This window comes from Rattus norvegicus, chromosome 14 (genome assembly GCF_036323735.1).
Source record: "Rattus norvegicus strain BN/NHsdMcwi chromosome 14, GRCr8, whole genome shotgun sequence".
In the NCBI taxonomy this organism is placed as follows: Eukaryota; Metazoa; Chordata; class Mammalia; order Rodentia; family Muridae; genus Rattus; species Rattus norvegicus.
In genome coordinates, this window is record NC_086032.1 from 2747118 (window position 1) to 2766334 (window position 19217).

General features: G+C 47.7%; 1 protein-coding gene across 4 annotated transcripts in view; it reads left to right on the top strand.

The window, feature by feature from the left end:
- The window catches only part of Tgfbr3 (transforming growth factor beta receptor 3), a 175976-nt gene that overhangs the window by 112824 nt on the left and 43935 nt on the right, over window positions 1–19217 (top strand). For all 4 annotated transcript variants that reach the window (NM_017256.1, XM_039091791.2, XM_039091792.2 and 1 more), the window contains 2 exon segments: window positions 14010–14193; window positions 18239–18407. In NM_017256.1, the coding sequence (NP_058952.1) occupies window positions 14010–14193; window positions 18239–18407 (353 nt within the window).

Here is a 19217-nt window from a genome sequence, read left to right on the forward strand (position 1 = left end):
GCCCCAGATGTGGGCTCAGGGCTGCACTGCGGGCAGTCAGCCTACTACAGCGCATGCGCGGCCTAACTGCGCATGCGCGGCTGTTACCGGTCCATGAAGCCAAGCAATGTGTAACCGAGGGTTGGTGTGTCCAAAAATGCTCTGGGGATAACTCAGTCAAGCTTGCATGTGGAGGAGGGAACTTAAAAATAAACAAACCGAAAAACCCCTGGGTTCTATGGTATCGCATTAAAAAGAACAAAATCTTTCTAACATCCTTCTTTGGCGGCTCTGCTCCCATACATGAGAGCCCGCAAAATTAGCAAACCTTACGTGATGTGTGAACTGTTCACCGATTCGGCGTCCATTTTTTTCTGCCCGAGTGCAGCGACCCCAGGGATTGACAGGGAAGGCTGAGTGAGAGCTTCCTACCGCTCAGCAGTGGTAGCTAGAATATTGGGAGTTGAGGGTCAGTATAAAAAGGTACCGTCGTTTTCAATCCCAGAAGTTGGAGAACATGAGAATTGTCCTCTTGCCTGTGCAGATGAGGGAGCAGCTTCCAGGAGGTGGAACACAGTACGTAGGCAGATGGCTTGGGGAGCTGCAAACAAACACAGCCTTCCGCCAGGATAGAGGTGTCACCCCTGTGTCCCAGGGACCTGACTACATCGTTCAGTGAAGTCTTTCCCCAAATAAATTCTCTCTTCAAGGCAGATTAAATAAACACTTCCAGATTCGTGGTGGTTCTTTTCAATATCTCTGGCCGAATGACTCATTGTGTCCCGAGGAGATTCCAAGTGGTTGTGTACCCATGCGTTTCTTCTCAAGAGGCTGCTTATCTGTTGGTTTTGTGGCTTGTCCCGAAGAGACGTAATTATATAGGGACGAGCCTTTCATGAGCTGGGGTCAGTCAACTACCATATTTCCTAGGAATGAGTTTCTGCCCCTTTGTGGTAAGAGAGCCTTTCCCAAATGTCACTGGCATTTAGAACATTGGAGAGAGTCCAGTTTCAGCTGGTAAACCTGGTCCAGAGAGGGGTTGCAGAAGCTTTTGTCCTGACATGCTGGGGAAGGTGCCAGTAGATGAGTGGCCCCGGAGCCCTGGTTTGCCCTCTCGTAGTTTCCTGAGCAAGACTTCCTGTCCGGGAGGACTCACCCACTGTGGACTTTTCCTGGCTTTGCCTGGTGTGTTGTGTCATGTCTGTGTGTAGGCACAGCCCCAGCCCTGTGAAGGCCTCGCTTTCATTCAACAAATTGAGGTTAAACAAACTTGAGTACACTGAAGGGAAGATTGGCTTTTCTTGTGTAGTCCAAGGAGGTTCTTTAGCGCTTTGGAGTAAGGCTCATCTGGTGATCTAATGCATCTGCCCTTCCCAGGCACCCGCATTTGTGTCAAATGTTAATCTCTGGTGCTATGGGCAACACAGTGGATGACCTCCAGAGAGCTATTTGGTCAGAAAAACGAGTGTTTTGTTAAGGGAAGTTGCAGAGTGTTTTATTTTCATATAATGAGAGGAGGGGAAGAACTCTCCCAGGAGGCTCTAGGATGCTGATGTGAAACCATGAGGCTGTTCCTGGGTGCAGATGGTGAGGCTGTGGCGAGGCTCCCATAGCTACCTCACGGCCCATTTCAGGGAATGGCTGCAGCATGCGTGGTTCAGTTCCTATCTGGGTACGTAGAAATCGCCCACTTTACTTGAGATAATGTAGGTTTTGCATCTCCGATTCTTCCCACCTAGTTTCCTGGCTTAGAAATCACTTCATCATAGCTACATGTGGGATAGAATCTGTATCTTAAACTCTGCTTTTGCCATTGCCCCCAGAGGGCTTGGAGTCCTTGATGCAGATATGATCTGTTAGTGACCCCATGGTGGAGGTCAGGAGGATACCCTTTGGACTGTGGGTGACAGCCAAAGCCAGGGGCTCACGCACCTGCCGCCTCTGGCTAAAGCCCGCAGCGATGGTAGCTTACTTGCTCTCCAGTCCCTTTATCTTTGTCTTTGAGAAAGTGTTCTTTTTTTTTTTTTTTCTTTTCTTTTTTTTTTTTTTTTTTTTATTAACTTGAGTATTTCTTATATACATTTCGAGTGTTATTCCCTTTCCCGGTTTCTTAAGAGTCTAGAGTTCTAGGGCTATAGGTTGGCATTGCTTCGATCCTTGAACGCAGGCAAAAGAAATCCCTTTTTAGAAGTTTGGATAAGAAGGCTAAGCTCCTCCTCTGGTGAGCAGCGAACTGTGGCCCGTGAGCCTCTCACAGCCCTCGTGACATGTTTGGAGGCTGTGCAGGCATAAGTGTATTAAAGAGTATGAATCAGGTGCTGAATGCTTCGAGGTACTTAACGTACATTACTCTATCTAATTTCTGTAACAAGTCTGTGATGTGGGTGCCACTGTTGTTGTCATAGAACTGTTACTGTAGGATGCACTTCTTAAAGATAAATTTCATGTAGGTATCGCTTGTCGTTATCTTAGAGGGAGTGAGACTGAGAGATTAATATGCGTGGGGACAAACCGTCTCTGAATGGCGGTTAAATGGCGGTTATATCACGTAAAGCCTAGGAGCTTGGCTAAGTGTTTGCAACAGCATCCCTCAGAGTAGAGAACTGGGGCCTTGTTGGGAAAAGCCACACTGCCTGATCTGAGGGCAAAACCATGCTGTCCTCCATAAGTCTCTTGTCTAGCATGGGGCCACGAATGGCTATCCCAAGATTAGGGCCTCAGAACGGAACTTCAGGGCAAACAAAGGCCTCTTTTTGACAATGTCTGTCGTAAACGACTTGGAAACTGAGGTACAGGGCCCTGCGGCACTCCGCTCCACCAAGGGTTTGGAAGCTGTTTCTTTGACCCCTTCTCCAAGTACACGTTTCCTCTGGGCTCCTGGTTGGACTGTTTTTGGATCAGCTCCATGAGCCGCCTTGCTTAATTAGTACACACATACCCTTAGCATCTCAGGGACCGTTTCATCACCAAGCTTAAATGTCCGTTAGTTCAGTTTTCTTAGCTTTGGCAGAGGGCACCATCCTGGTTGTCTACGGAGACTGTGGATTATAAACTAGAAAATGGGGGCGGGGCATAAAAATACCAACTTGGAAGCTCCAAAGGACACAAACCAGTGTGCCTGGCTTCCGGCCCCTTCTCCATTGCTTCTCCCCAAGGAGATGTCCTTCAGGCTCTCTGTTCCTTAACCACTCTTGGGTTTGGTTGATCAGTGGGCCAGAACATACAGCTCCATTTCTCCCGAGGCCTGTATCAGCAATTCACAGAAACCGTGCCAGCCAGAGTTTCGGAGAAGTAGACCCTATAGGGGATATACACAAAAAGTTATTGCAAGGAATCAGCTTGCACCATGGTGGGGACAGGCAAGGAGAGTTGGAGACGCAGAGAGAAGTTGCTGGAAGAGAACCAATGCCTGTGGGCATGCGCTAAAGCTAAGATCTACAACTGGAATGTTTTCTTCCTCAGGGCAGTCTTGTCTGGCTCTTAAGGGCTTTCCACCACCTGGGCCAGGTCATTCCAATGACCGATGTTTCCTTAGAGTTCTGGATTTTAGTCATACCTACAAAGCACCTTCCCAACAGCACGCAGGGACTGAGGTGACTGGAGTCGTGTAGGTCGTCTGTCTTGTTGCTGTAACAACACCAGACGAGTGTAGCAGAAGAGTTTCTCTTGTTTGTTTGAAAACGCAGTCTATGATGAGGGTAGCATAGCAGCAGGAACTCCAGGCAGACGAGTGCATGCATCCACAGTCAGGGAGCAGAGGGGCGAAGGCTGGAGTTCCACACTCCCTCCTAAGATTTTGCCAGCAACCCCAGACCATGAACCGGTGTTGTCCACATTTAGGATGAGTCCTCTCACCTCAGATAAACCAATCTAGAAAAATCTCTCACGGACTTGCACAGAAGTCCATCTGCTGGGTGATTCTAGATCCTGTTGACCTGCCAATGCTAAGCTACCACAGGACCCAAGCCAAGCTGATGTACAGAATGTGCAATAGTGTCTGTCTTCACACCTCCCGTTTATACGCCTGGCGTCCTTGAGTGCTCTGTCCACTATGGGGTCTAGTCAACATATGCAAGTCATTGGTTACTTGATGATTATGTTTACTTCAACCTGGTTTCCAGCCAGATAATCTGTGTCTGACACAGTCGTTCCTGCCTGTCCCCAGATGTCCCTTTCCTCTCCTTCCTCTCACGGTTTCTCAGGCAGCAGGGGAGGGAGATTCAGAGAAAGAAATAATACAGAAGGCCAGAAGAGGCAGAGAAGAGCAGGGGTCCTTTGTGAAACCTTGTGCTCCCCCCCTTGTTGCAGCTCGCAAAGCTTTTGTACAAATATCCCCACCCAACCTCAGTGGACCTGGGGCAGACTCCCTCACCCAAGGGAGATGGCCTTTGCAGGCAGTCAGTGCTCACCGTCCCACGTGGGAGGAGCGTGGTCTGGGGAGCCCGGCCGTTCTAATCCGTGCTCATCCTTGGCTACCCTGTGTGATCTGGCATTTCATTTAATGTCTCAGAGCGCCTTTCTCCAGCCCATAAGAAGCAGACTCCGTGTAGGATTCACTTAGCAGAATTCTCACACCCAGGCTGTGGGAGTGTTTGCCTCCTGGTGTTGAGCTGCTGTGGGGCCTGGCGTTGGGGGAGGCTCGACCCTACCATATAGGGACTGCCTGTTCAGTGCCTGACACAAGCTCCCAGTTCTGTCTGTTGTCAGCCCTGCTGCCTATCCCGGGGCATGGGGAGGTCCTCCAGTTTCTTGGAACTGTTATTTCCTGTCATGTAAGAGATAACCAGAATGAACGGGAAGATCTCTATAAAGGGCCCTCTAAGATCCTATCTGCTGTCCGGCTTTTGTAAAACTTCATGTTGTGTCCTTCAACTTGGCTTGGCACCTTAGATGTGGAGGAAAAATAGCCTTCCACAGTGGCAAGTTCCTAGAAGTATAAATGGAGGATGGCCACAGCTTAAGGGGCATGGTAGATAATAGTAACAATGTCAACAGCCAATAGTGCCTCATCAAGATCCTCCAGGTCTACCTCCTCTTCCTCTTCCTCATCCTCCTCCTCCTCTTCTTCCTCTTCTTCCTCCACCTTCTCCTCTCCTTGCTAATGCTTTCCTTTTTCCTGAAAAGCACCTTTTCGGTGATAAATATGCTTTGAAATAGAACTCAAGTGACTCTTTGGTTGTTGATTTTGTTTGCGACAGGGTGTTACTGAGTAGCCCTGGCTAGCCCAGAACTTACTACATAGATCAGGCTGTCCCCAAATTCATGGAGATCTACCTGTGGATGCCTCCCAAGTGCTAGGATTAAAGGCACAGTCGCCATGCCTGGCAAGTTCCTTTCGATATCACAAGGCAATAGAGGGTGAGGGAGTGAGTTCAGAAATCTAGGGTGTTATGTTGTAAAACCCAGGCATATCTCTGGCTAGCCTGGGGTTCTTCCTTGATTACTTTGGGGTTGGTGAGCCTGATCTTCAAACTGGAGGTGAGATGCTTTGATTCTCCTTGTAGCCAACCGTGCTTCCTCATGCCCACCGTTCCATTCCTGCACCGTGCCTGTGGATTAGCACATCCCCTTGACTGGGTTATGTATGCTGGTGTCCAGCGTGCTGTGCACAGCCTGTGGCATGTGAAGAACACAGAGCAGTCAATCTCCATCCTTCAACATCTTACATGTCAGGAAAAACTAAAATGTCTCAAGACGGCCATGGTGAACGCTTTGAGAAAAATTAACAGTCAAGTATGTTCTAAGTCGTTTTATTGGAGTATAATAACCTGGTTTGGGTTACAAAATAAAAACACCCAAGAACTGAAAGAAAAAAAAAACCCAGTTATATGAATTTGCATTTCCTATATGCATGATTGGCAAATGCTGTGATCTTACGGCTCACAAATGTTAGTTTGCAAATTACGAAAGTCGGTTCATGGGCATGGATGTTATTATTTCTTTAGAATAATCCCTTTTAAAACAGCATCAAGTCATGACATAATGCTAATAGAAAACAGGTTTCAGATTGAATTTTACCTCACGGGGACTTCGAAGGAAATGGTCGAGTACAGTCCTCTTGGGGATTGGGTAGAAGGAGCCTGTGACTTTCTTAATTCAGAAGGAAGGGTTCGGTGCTCGCTTGAGGTAAATCTTTCAGGTCCTGAAAGGTTTTAATTTTGCTGGACCCTGCACACAAAACATCCAAGTATAATCTCCTTGATGTCTTTCTGTGGAGGCGTGAGGTACCCAGACCCATTTGCAGATCCTGCCTTGGCACAGAGATGATTCCAGGGAAGGGGTGGGGGGTAGGAACCACCTTTTTCATGCCTTCCCCCGACCCCCTGGGACTGAGCTGGCTTGGCTAGTCCAGAACTTACTACCTAGATCAGGCTATCCCCAAATTCATGGAGATCTACCTGTAATATCAGTGCTCCTTCTGTTTCCCTGAGGGTGCTGCTTCCTTGGGGGTGGGGGTGGGGTGCTGAAAGTGAAGAGGCATAGAGAAAGGAAAGGGATGGTGGGGCAGGGCAGGGTTCGGCCAAGAAGCTCATCTTTACTGTGTGGATTCTCCACCAGAGTCATGCAAACAGGCAAGGGTGGCTGTGTGAGTTGAGCAGCCCCAAGAGCCTGTAAGCCAGATTTCCAGTCCTCACCCAGCTGTTAGCCCAGGCTCCAGTGCATCAGGCCTGAACTGGAGGGTTTTTCGGAGGGAAGGAGGAGTTCACCCGTGTGATGATTCCTGGAACAGCTTTCCCCGTGAGGTCTCAGCCAGCTTTTCTTTATCTCTGTGGAGCTGTGGCTTCTCTTATTTTGCAAGAACCACTTCTTTCTAAACATGCAAGATGATGGTCCCATCCACCATGTGGCAGTTCTTTCTTCCTTTTGGGCTTTTTTTCCCCCTCCTTCACCAATGTAAGGAAGAGATTTCTACTTGGTCACAGAGCAGCAGTCTTGTTCAAACTTCTGATCTCCACATGCCTACTGTGGTTAAGAGTACACACACATAAACACACATACATACACACACACACACACACACACACACACACACACACACCATGCACATGCACACTAACAAAAACAAACAGAACCATGGGGACACAGGGACGTAGATACAATTTAATTCATGGGTGAAATTGATAAAGAATGTGTAATAAGTAAAATCAATAGCAAAGGTCATTTGCAGACTTGGTGATGTAACTTAGTGGCAGAGCACTAGTCTAGCCAGGCAAAAATCCCTGGCTTCAGTCTCCCCCACCATGAAAACAAATCAGAAAATCAGTCTCCGGCCTCGACCAGTGTTCCTGGTGATGCATTGGCGTCCTGGATAGTAAGAACGGCACTCGTCCCACCACTCTGGGATCTATATGTTGACTCTTTTCTGCCTGACATACAGTGGTCTGAAGATTACACTGGGGGAGTCACTAGCTCAGGGTGTCTTCTTATCATTGATCTGTGTTCTGAGTCTAAGAATCAGATGGGTAGATGTGCATCACCAGCCTATAAGTGCGTTTATTCCTTAGGGTCATATTGGAAGAAGATGCTCTGCTAGAAATCAAACTGGAATCATGTATAATTTTAAATATAAATACGTAAAAATATAACTAATTCACTCAACAAAATATTTAAACATGTAATGCTTAACCACACGGCATTTAAAAAAAAATCAAAAGCAAAAACCAACCTTCAAATTCTGGTACGTATCTTTTATCTTCAATGGGGGTCAATTTAGCAACATTCAGATTCTCATTAGCGATGTGCAGTCAGTGGTTGTCCTATTGAATAATTTATAAATGGGAATCGAGATAGCCTTCCCAGAGTCCCTGACATTCATAGTACATACACTCTAACATTGGCTCCTGTTTCTCTGTTCCTAAATATGGCCTCAAAATCCTCTTCAGCACAAAATTTGTGGCAGGCACAGCCAGCCAATTGAATTTCAAGATGCATTCTCTCCGACACTTACTGTCTTATTGGTCCTCTTCACATCCCAAGTGCTTGGAATGTGCCCCCTGCACCATGTGGGTGAGGGTTCCAGGCTCCAGAGGAAGAGATGAGAGATGGGCAGAGTAAACAGATACATCCTGTGAGATTTGGATGCGATGGATACAATAGATGGATACATCCTAAAGGGTTTGGACTGGGATGGATACAATAGATGGATACATCCCGAGGGGTTTGGACCAGGATGGATACAATAGATGGATACATCCTAAAGGGTTTGGACTGGGATGGATACAATAGATGGATACATCCCGAGGGGTTTGGACCAGGATGGATACAATAGATGGATACATCCTAAAGGGTTTGGACTGGGATGGATACAATAGATGGATACATCCTGAGGGGTTTGGAACCTGATGGACACAATAGAAATGATACACAAGGAAAGATGGTGGACCCAGATCTGCCAGTGCTGTGGGCCGTTGGTAGTGTGGCAGGTTTAAGTGAGACTGAATTCCAAGGACCACATGTGAGTGAACTTCAAGTAGGGGATATGAGAGGGAAAGGCAGACCCGATGGTCACTTGTGGTCCGCTGAAACCTGAATGTGCATCTGGGGTGCTCACCTTAAAGTGGGTTGGGGTGGGGCGGAATCTAGAAATGGGAGGATAGAACTAGAGGAGGTATTGAGCAGCCACAGCACTGCCCACAGCAGAGCTCCCCTCTTCTTCCCTGACTGGCGACTGAACAGACTCGGGGAGGGTGTGCTGCAACTGCTGGACCTCTGAGTCAGCCGACCTGATGAGCTCAGTGCAAACATGAAGAAGCACATTTCCAGGAAGACGCTGTAGAGTCTCCCAGGGACAGCCTTCACCTGGGCTCGTGAGCTCAACTTCAAGGCATATGTGAGTGAGTCTGTGTGGAACTTGAAGAGTTAAAGCTCCAACACAGGTGTGGAAACAAAAGGCTGGATGCCTCCTGGCTTTTTTTTTCATGTACTTTTGGACGAGGCTATTGAATCTTATCCAGAAAAAATAATAGACTTGGCTCTTGTAGCCTCGCCGTAAGTTCTTGTAATAAAACTCCCAACCTTGGCAGATAGAGAGATGTTCTGCTCTTAAAAAAAAAAAAATCTGGTAGCATAACTTGAATTTAAAAATACCAATGCTGTGTACAGTTCGAGCAGGAAAGAACATTCTGGTAAGGAAGGGACTCAGGTGTACCTCAGCTTCCCTGGATTTGTTAGATCACAAAATAACTGAGTGATTGTCCCTTCAACGGGCCCTTGCTAAGAGTGGAGCTCCCTGGAGCTCAGCGTTCTGTGCATTCCCACAGGAAGACGTCTGTCATGTCAGGGAACGTCAGGGGGTTGGGTTTTAATTAGAAAGCAGGAGGAAAGTTCAGTGGGTGGAGACACGGAACTGCTAAGTACGCTCTAATAATTGGTCTTTAGCTAGAGTTATTAGGTGAGAAACCAAAATCATTAGCTTTAAAGCCTGGCTGAGAGTCATTTTCTGGGGGAGGCGGGGAAGCTAGAAACTCTGGGGTGAAAGTGATTTTCCTGTAAGTGACATCAAGAAGGGTCCCATCAACAAGCAATCATTAACCCTGCCTTGCATCACGCACTGTACCAGCTGACAAAATTCACAATGAAAGCTTGCTTCCTTGGCCCTCAGGTGTTCTGTGTCAAGGGAAGATGGCGGGTGTGTCAGTATGTAGGAACTGTTATAGGAGGGCAGGGATGGGCAGGAGGCCCTGAGGAGAACAGGGAGCATGGAAGGCCTCACAGAGAAGGGCATGGAGGAAAGGAGCCTGTTGGCCAGGTGCGGAGGGCACAGCCGAGTGATCTAGGCAGGGAAGGAAGAGAGAAGGCCCAGCATTAGGTCGTTTGTTCTACAGCAGTGATTGGTTCTCTGGGCTGAATTCTGGGCATGTGGTAGAGTGGTATGAAATAGAGGGGGAGGGGCAGAGACTCGCCTCTTCCCCAGCTATGTGCCACATTAAGATACTTAAGGGGCTGGAGAGATGGCTCAGCGGTTAAGAGCACTGATTGCTCTCCCAGAGAGGACCTGAGTTCAAATCTCAGCAACCACATGGTGGCTCACAACCATCTGTAATGGGATCTGATGCCTTCTTCTACTGTGTCTGAAGACAGCTACAATGTACTCTCATTAAATAAATTTTATGTATTTGTAAAAGGATGCTGTTCTGTAATATCACCTGTTTGCATTTTAGGAAGATTTTCCAGGTTACAATATGGAACACTGGTGAAGGAATGGGATTGGCTGATAAGAGAGTAGGGCTTGAAAGATGGCTTATCAAACAAGGGTGCAGGGGTCTCCTCAGTGGAGGATGATAACTGGCTTCTACAAGTTGTCCTCTGACCTCCAGATCTGTCTCTTGCCAAATGTGCCTACTACTACTACTACTACTACTACTACTACTACTACTACAATACACAATACACAATACACACACACACACACACACACACACACACACACACACACAGGGAAGGGGAGGGAAGGGAAGGAAAGGAAAGGAACTTGTCAGTTTTGAGTGTGGGGCTCTTTCTGGAGGAGTTGGAACAGAAGCCTGCTGTGACTGCAAGTCCAAGCCTCATGCGTGGGTCTTGCCCTGGTGCTGAGGGAGACTCTTAGTCTCTCTGAGGATTCTTTCTCTATGGAATTCTGGTCCATTTCTGGTCCTAAGGATTGTGGGAGCTACCCGTGCACGACATCTACAACTCCACCATGGCTGGGAGGGGCCTTTGCAGGGCCTACAGGGCTGGTGGCTGAGGGGAGAGCACGCTGACTAACCACTTTCGAAAGCAGAAAATTTCCATTGACCTGTAGTCAGGGACACCTCCCTGCCCCTGGCCACTTCCCTCTCTCTGTATTGGAATGTGCCTGAGGAGTGGCGTTAACTCCGTTTCCAAATTCCTCAGCTCTGAGTTTATGAACTTTGGGGCTGCTTGGAGAGAACTACACTGGGGCAGCATTGCTGGTGTGTGGCAGGGAGGACCGATCAGCAGGAGCGGCCCCTGCTTGAGCCCCACCGTCACGTGGCTCTTTCATGACTTCAGGCCACATTCCACATTGCCGTGTACCCCTCCCTGTTGCACTGTTCTTCTTGCCCGTGGAATGCACCAGTGTGACACATCTCTTCGTTCACTCTGGGGGGGGGGAGTTTGCTTTGCACAATGCATTTGAAACCCAGAGTTAAGTTGCACGTCTATAGCACGAAAAGGGAGGCAAACCACGAACATCTCAGGATCCTCACCTTCACATGCACATCGATGCCGGCATGGGTCAAGGCCTACCCTGCCCTGCTGTGGGTTTTATTCTTTCAGTGAGAAGCTGAATAAAAATGTGTCAGTTCTTCCCAGCAGCAAGAAGATTTTACTGTGGGGCTAAAGTCACGAGATCTGGTGAAGATGGTTTAGGGTTCGGTGTTGGGGCGTGGCCACACCCCCGCAGAGATACCCAGGAGTGGCTTGGTTAGTAGAGGCAAGAAGATGGTTGGTGACCTTTGACACTGGCTTCCCTTGAGCAGACCAAGGACTGAGTCATCGTTACCTGTAACTCGAGGCACTCGAAGGGCTGGTGGTTGTGCCTGACTCATAGTTGGTGGGCAGCTAGTGTTTATTTAGGACATAGTTTTTATACCCAGTTTATTGATGATTGGTTTCGTGCTTCCTGAGCCAGTACAGACCAGAAAGGCTTCCTTAAACGTTAAGGACTCACAGGGCCTTGTGAGATGACCCAGTGCCTGCTACTAAGCCTGACAACCCCTCCAGTTGTCCTCTGACCTCCATACACGCCCAGGGACACACACACACACACACACACACACACACACACAAAGTAAATAACTATGGAAACAAGAAAGATCGAAACCTGATATGCACCTTAAAGTGGGGTGACTAGGGGTTCATCCTGGGGAGTGGAGCCAATATTTGGGTAGTAATGACACTCGGTAATGTCAAGTAATGACACTGGGTCATTACTCCATGGTCGCTGCCGCAGCCTTCCCAGCGTGTACCGTCAGCGTTTTCAGCAAGTTTGCTCAGACTCAACGAAGTGGCACTGTGGATAATTCTTTGTTGGAGCCGCTCCACACGTCATCATAGGATGGCTAGATGAGATACCAGCGTCACCTCCTCCTGGTTATGAGAATCAAAATTATTTCTTGACAGACATTGCCAAATGCCCCCCTGAGGAACAGAATCGTCCCTGGCTGAGAGTCACCGGTGGAGAGGCACCGGCAAGGTCCCCACACTGGGTCTGTGCTTGCCTCCCACACTGTGGAACACTGAGCGAGGTGTTTCCTAACAAGACCAAGCAGAGTCACCTAGAGACGCTGGGCCCACTGGAAAATCTGGCAGAGTCCGAGTGTTGGGATAATAGCAGCTCCTTAGGCACGGTCCACGTCAGCCACGATAGAGATGATGGCGGCGCAGATCATGGGGCGGTTCGGAGAGCAAATCAGCATTTGAAATATGTGTGTATCAGACATGATGGCACACGCCTATAATTCTAGCCCCCCCGGGGGGGCAGAGGAGGAAGATCAAGTGTTTAGAGCTGGGCTGGTGCATAACAAGGGCACAAAACAAGCAACTTATCTGAGTGCATGCGTGTGCGTATATGAGAGCGTGAAATATTGTGTAGAAAGGGTTGGAGCATATCACAGCGGCTGAGCAAGCACCAGTCTGCTCATGGGAAGAGGAGAAATACAGTTGTGCGTGAGGGAACCACTTGAGAGCTCCTACCCTCGTCTTGCCTTTTGTTCTAAGGTTCGCTGTTACCGGGTGGCTGTCTAATGCCTCTTGATAAATAACTTGGGGTTTGCTAAGAACAAATAGTTAATATGAAGTTTGATGTGTGACATGTATAGTTTTGAGATTCGTGAGCCCTGTCGCCTAGGTTTTGGGTGTTCACATTGACACTGGTAAGAACGAACCAGTTTATAAACACTAGCCAGCAGTTCTCACACACTGGCCCGCGGGTCAGCCGACCACACTCCAGCAGCAGGTGATTCTCCTCCTTTTGGTGTGTTATCATTTATACACCGTGCTATGCAAGGCCAGGGATGGTCTGAGTAGTCCACAGCAATGTGACGTCCACATAGACCTCCTTGCAAGCTTTCTTGGGGTTGGTTTGACGCCCTCTCAACCTCACGATTCCTGTAGGAATCTGGGAGTTTAACTAAATGAGCTGCTATCCACATTCTTCTTCCTGCTGAGAAACCTGAAATTGGGAGACCTTAGAAGATTAGACACCTCAGCCATTCATTATGTTAATGCTGGGGAAAACACAAACGGGTTGCAAGTTGTTCTCACTGTATTCACCGTGGGTGACTCTGTCCGCAGATGTTACAGCTGTGGAAGCCATGTTCAGCTGCTCATCAGACTTTGAGATCACTTGCCCTGACCATGAAACCCATTTGCACACTTATCAATGCTTCCTCTGTGACAGGCGACACATCACAGTAATGACTTCTGGCACAATCGACTCACGTGACATTGGGTCACGTGATTGTGGTACAGGCCCACCTCCCTGTACCAAAATCTACAGATGTTTGTGTCTCTCATAAAATGGCATAGTGTTTGCATACAAGCTGTAGTCCACCTGAAGACTTTAAATCATTCCTGGGTTATAGATAGCACCCAATCTAGAATCTTTGAACACTGTGCAAAGAGTACTCACTGATTGGGAAGCTAAAAACTTTTAAAGTCCGTCGTGGTCAAGAGAGGTGCTGTGTTTCCCCTAAATGTGCAGCTCCAGGCATGGCACTGATATCCGTATTTGTTGAGAGAGGTGCTGCGTTCCTGGTCAGTCCACAGACAAGGCAACAAAAGAAATGGAGACTGGAGGTACTCAGAGGGTTGGCCTTTAATGGAGGCCTGCCTGGGTTATCTGGGAGAAGTGGGTTTGGGATTGCTTGATTCAGCTCTTGGAGAGCTTGCTTCTGTCACATCTGCCCGCATGTCAGAGAAAAGAGACCAACTCGGTACGATGGTTAAGTCTAGCCAGGGCTTCCTCTAATAATGGTTTGACTCTGGGTAACTATGTCATGTTAACTATCCAGTTCTATTTGTTCCAGGTTTCGGAGGGTTCTGTGGTCCAGTTTCCATCAGGAAACTTCTCCTTGACAGCAGAAACAGAGGAAAGGAATTTCCCTCAAGAAAATGAACATCTGCTGCGCTGGGCCCAAAAGGAATATGGAGCAGTGACTTCGTTCACCGAACTCAAGATAGCAAGAAACATCTATATTAAAGTGGGAGAAGGTAAATGCTACATGGCTTCTGTTGATGGCGGATTTATAGCCATCAGTTGTGTGCCTTTCTGAGTCCAGTGCTCAGAGAGATCCTAGAGTCCTGGAACTGGCAGAGACCTAATAGGCGTCATGAGAACTACTCTTCTCCATACCACCCCCTCCTCCTCCTTCTGCAGGAATGAGACTGGTTATAACCAGCTGAGAGGTAGGGGGTAGTGACGCCGAGAGAAAAGGAGGTTGTTATGTAGGATTTAGAACACACACAAGCACAGAATTCAGAATAAGCAAGGGGCCAAGTGTTGGGGAAGGGACAGCAGTGTCAGGGGATACGCTGAAGAACCAAGGATGGGTTAGACAGCTGAGGCAGCTTCTTACTTCTTATTCTACAAATGTTTCAAGACAGTGTCCGTTTCTGATGTTCAGAAATCAGTTACATTTTAGTCACTAACACAGGGGAAAGTATTCAAATACATTTTTAGTACTAATGCTTGTTACAAGGACAAGTTCTTGAAGAAAGGAACTATAGGCTTTGGTAAGAGTTGGACCACTTTAAGTTCTGTGACTTAAAGAAAGATAAAATTCCCAACAACCCAATTTTGAAAGCGTATTTTCTTTAAGTCTTTTAAAACCATGTTTAGTTTGCACTGTTTGGGACCCCACCCACCCTCAGAAGTCACTAGGAAATAATCCGCATGAACGGGACCTGCGGTCGTCAGGTGTAAACAGTGTTACAGCTCTTTAGCTGCCCCGTCAAATCTGATGGCATCTGTCATCTCCTCCTTAGATGTTATCCAGGGCTTGGGGGATATTGAATGCTTGGTCCCCCATCTTGGATCTGGGCTGGTTTAAAGTAAAAATGAGCCACCACTGGTGTGATAAAAGTGAGCCACCATTGGTGTGTAAAGTAAATCACCATTGGTGTATAAAGGTTGGGCACCATTGGTGTGTTGACTACCTGCAGATTTGTATCTGGAGTTGTCACAATGTCCAAGAAGGGGACATTGTTTCTGTTATCTATACAGGGCTTAGGGGAGGGATAAGTGGATGTGCTTCTATCCACATTACTAGAAAGTGGCGAAGCCAGTTTTCAACTGTAGAATTTCTCACTCCTGATGCTGTTACCTGATGCTGTACCTTACGAGCCACATAAGCTCATCCCCAGAATGCGGTGAGCTGCCGACTGGAAAGTGCTCGCTGGCCTGAGGAGGGTTTTTGAGGGGAATGGAGTTTGAACAGCCTAAGTTTGTTCTTGTGGTCGTCAGTCCTCATTGGAACAAAGGGATTTTAAAACATGTCTTAATAAATGCCCTAAGCCAGCGCCCTGTCTGTCTGAAGCAGACTCCAGTAGCATGAAGGGATGAAGGGAGGACAATTCTTGGATTGTTAGAACAAGAAAATCTGGAGTGGAAGCATTTGGAACGTTGGACTCTGTTTCCTTGACAATGGGAACAGCACAGTGATCACCTGCCCCAGGAGCTGTGACACTCTAGTAGCTGAGCTTACACCGAGAAGGAGAAGCACAAGTAAAATGCCTGGTGCCCGGTTGATGAAAACTGGTTGACTCCTTGAGTATCTAGGATTCCCTGAAACTCAACTCTAGACTTTGGGTCCAAGTCACTAGCCCATGTCAAGGAAGGGAGCATCTCGGGGAGAGAGGAGCTGGGAGACCCCAGGCAATATTAGCAATGATCACTTTGCATCTGTATGACTGGTTAGCCTTCCAAACAGGGACCCTAGCTGTGAGTCTCTTCTTGTTCAAGCCCCATTGGTTCTGAGAGTGTGGCTGCTGTGTCAGGAGCACCGCTGTTACTGAGAACCTTGTTGGAAATACCATCTCGTTGCTCAGTCCTGGCCAGCTAAATTAGAAACAGGGATGGGGTTGGCAAATTATGTTTCCATGAGCCATCCCCGCAGTGGTACTCACTATCGACAGAGTGAAGGAGCCCAGTGAAGACTGCCGGTTCTAATCGGAGCGCCACAGATTCATATCTGAAGCACAGGTCTTCACGGCAGAAAATGGAGCCTTTGCATGACCTCCAAGGTGCCTACTGCTCTCAGAGTAGATGGTTCTGGGTCTCGGGGTCATTAGTCATGATACCCTTGAGGTCTCTACCAAGCTTAAGAGGTTTCTACCTGCAGATCACCATTTGTGGTTCCCTTTGGCACTTAGTATAAGTTTTTATACCAACCATGTGGAAAGGCACTTGAGCTGAGAGTCACCACACAATAAAAAAATGATTGGCTCCTTCAGCTTGGTGGACAGTGGCATGTGGGACTGGAACCCTTAATAACCGCAGCTTTTAGGCAGTTAAACTTTTCCTACTGGCTCACCAACCTGGGGACATCTTTGTTTGTCTCAAATTTCACATTCTGTTGGTGGACTCAAGAAGCTGATACTTTGTATCTGTTGTGTGCCAGCTGCATGCTAGATGCACCTGTGTGGGAAGTGCAAGCCCCAGGCCCAGGAAGTCCGAGTCTCTTGTGTCTTCTGGCCCATACACACCTCCTGATTCTCAATTAGATTTCAGCCCCACAGCCCTGATATCGTTTTTTCTGTCTTGTGAGCTGGGGGGAGGGGGGAGGCATCACAGGGCTGCAGCTGTGTGAAGTATGCATTCTTTATCTGCACATCTGGAAAAACCCTTAGCAGATGTGGAGGAGGGCCGCTCCAAAGAGCTGTGGGCTGTTTCCTTGGAGGAGGTTTGTAGAAAAGAATGCAGGAGGATTGAGCCAATGCTCTCTTGCAGCAATCACACAAGCGGGGGCCGTAGTGCCCCCCTGTTCTGAGGTGTTTTGGGGGTTGTTGCCGTGCCCCAGTGTGAGCTGTAGAGGGTTGGGGAGGGGAGTGTCAGCCCAACCTTAGAACCTTGAAAGCTCATCCCTTCCATGTGGAGGTGAACCCTAGCACCCTGTCCTTAAAATTTAAAAGACACAAGTCTGTCTCGCTAAAGTGCCAGGTCTGGTTAATTCCCCTTCTGAAAATCTGGCTTCACCTAAAACTTCCTGGACACTGGTCCCAGCTGTCACTGTGCCAGCAGCTTCACTCAGATTCTGCTTAAACATTTAAGCCACAAGATGGAAATCCCATCAGGTGTAGTGCTGTGTAAATAGCATGTGTCACGGAGGAGTGTCTTCAGAGTCTTGGGACTGGGATATCTTTTCCCTGGTGGAGGTAGTGAGCAGTCCTCAGCCAGTGGTATTTATAAAAGCATGAGATGTGTGGGCTAAAGAACCAATAGCTACTTGTATTGAAGCTACAATTACCCAAGGAGAAGCAAGCCTATAGGATTAAAAATGGATTCAATGTTGCATGTGCTCCCGGAAATACCTGGGTAGGTCGGGACCTTTTGGTAGGCAAGATGACAGTCTTAAGTCTGCAGCCCAGTGGAGGAGCTATGGTCTAGGAACACAGGAGTGACTGGGGTTATCTGGAGAAAATAGACAGAGAGGATTGAGATTCTGAGTCTCGATTATTTAGCCTGACATAGGTTTCGAGTTACATACATTTTTCTGTGTATGCCATGATTTTGTTTTCTCTCATAGCTGTAGATCTTTGTTGTTGCTTTGTTTCTTGAGATTAAGGTCTGTATCCCAGGCTGGCCTCAGACTTCATAGAAGATGGCACCCAGGGCATTTCGCATGCTAGGCAAACACTTTACCAACTGAGCTACACTCCCCGGCTCGGCGGAATAGTTACATTATCTACAAAACTTCAGAAAGGAAAGATGTCCGAGTCCCACCTGATATCCTGAATCAGATTCTGAGGGACAGAGTCCTAACTGATGGTTCTGACCTGAGTCAAAGACAAAGGACCACTCTAATGGAAAAGAGTGGGATATAGCAGGGGTCAAAGGAGATGAACAGGGACAAGAAAGGAGTGGGTGAAGGCAAAACAGAAGCCACCTAGCCCTGGCCAGCAGGAGGCCACCGACGAGGTCCCTTTGGGCTTGTGGCTTCTGGTTCAGACTTTGCCTTAGTCATGTTACCACCTCTTCCCTTCCAGTCTGGTCCCATAAACTCACCAGTCTGACCAAATGCCCTGTCTTTACTTTCAGATCAAGTGTTTCCTCCTACGTGTAACATAGGGAAGAATTTCCTCTCACTCAATTACCTTGCCGAGTACCTTCAACCCAAAGCCGCCGAAGGTTGTGTCCTGCCCAGTCAGCCCCATGAAAAGGAAGTACACATCATCGAGTTAATTACCCCCAGCTCGAACCCTTACAGGTGAGCACGTGTGTACATACGTGTGTGTTCTAAACTGAGAAGAGATGAAAGTAAAGAGCCGTTCTTCCCTGATGTGAGGGGGAGGAGGAGGGAGCAGCCCACTTTATTTGGAGAGAGGGAGGCAGCCATGCTTTAGGCGTTAGTCACAGAAACTGTGGAAACAGAGGACTGCACTTGACACAGTACCATGGTTTGCACCATCACCTGTTATAAGTACATATGTGCCCGAGGGTTCTTGAAGCCCCTTCTTAACTTCTGGGTTTTATGTTTAAGACTGAAGTCATCACCGTTGACAAAATGTTTCCGAGTGGCCTTATTATCACAGTTACCATTTTAGTCCGCCTCTTTTGATCCAGTTATATTTACGATGTCTTCAGAGCACATATGCATGTAGAACTTTTATCCCCCCACCGTGTGTGTGTGTGTGTGTGTGTGTGTGTATGTGTGTGTGTGTGCGTGTGTGTGTGAGTGTGTGCTGTGTGTGTTGTGTGTGTATGTGTGTGGTGCATCTTCATGGTACTCACTAAGGATCCACTGGATAGCACAATTTGATTCTTGTGGAAGTTTGAGTCTGCCTGTGAAAATAATTAGATTTTGTTATTGTTTTTGAAGGAAGAAAAAATGGTTTTCTACTCTGGCCTATATTTCATACGGGCCAGTGACTCGGATTTACCGGTTTTTTTGTAGAGAGGTTTTTGAAATGAGGAGTATAATAGAGTTTTCATTTCGACATTGAATAGATTACAGAGCAGTCTGGTGAGATTCCACCCTATCCCCCGTACAGAACTCTGTGGAGGGGCCTGGAAGGGG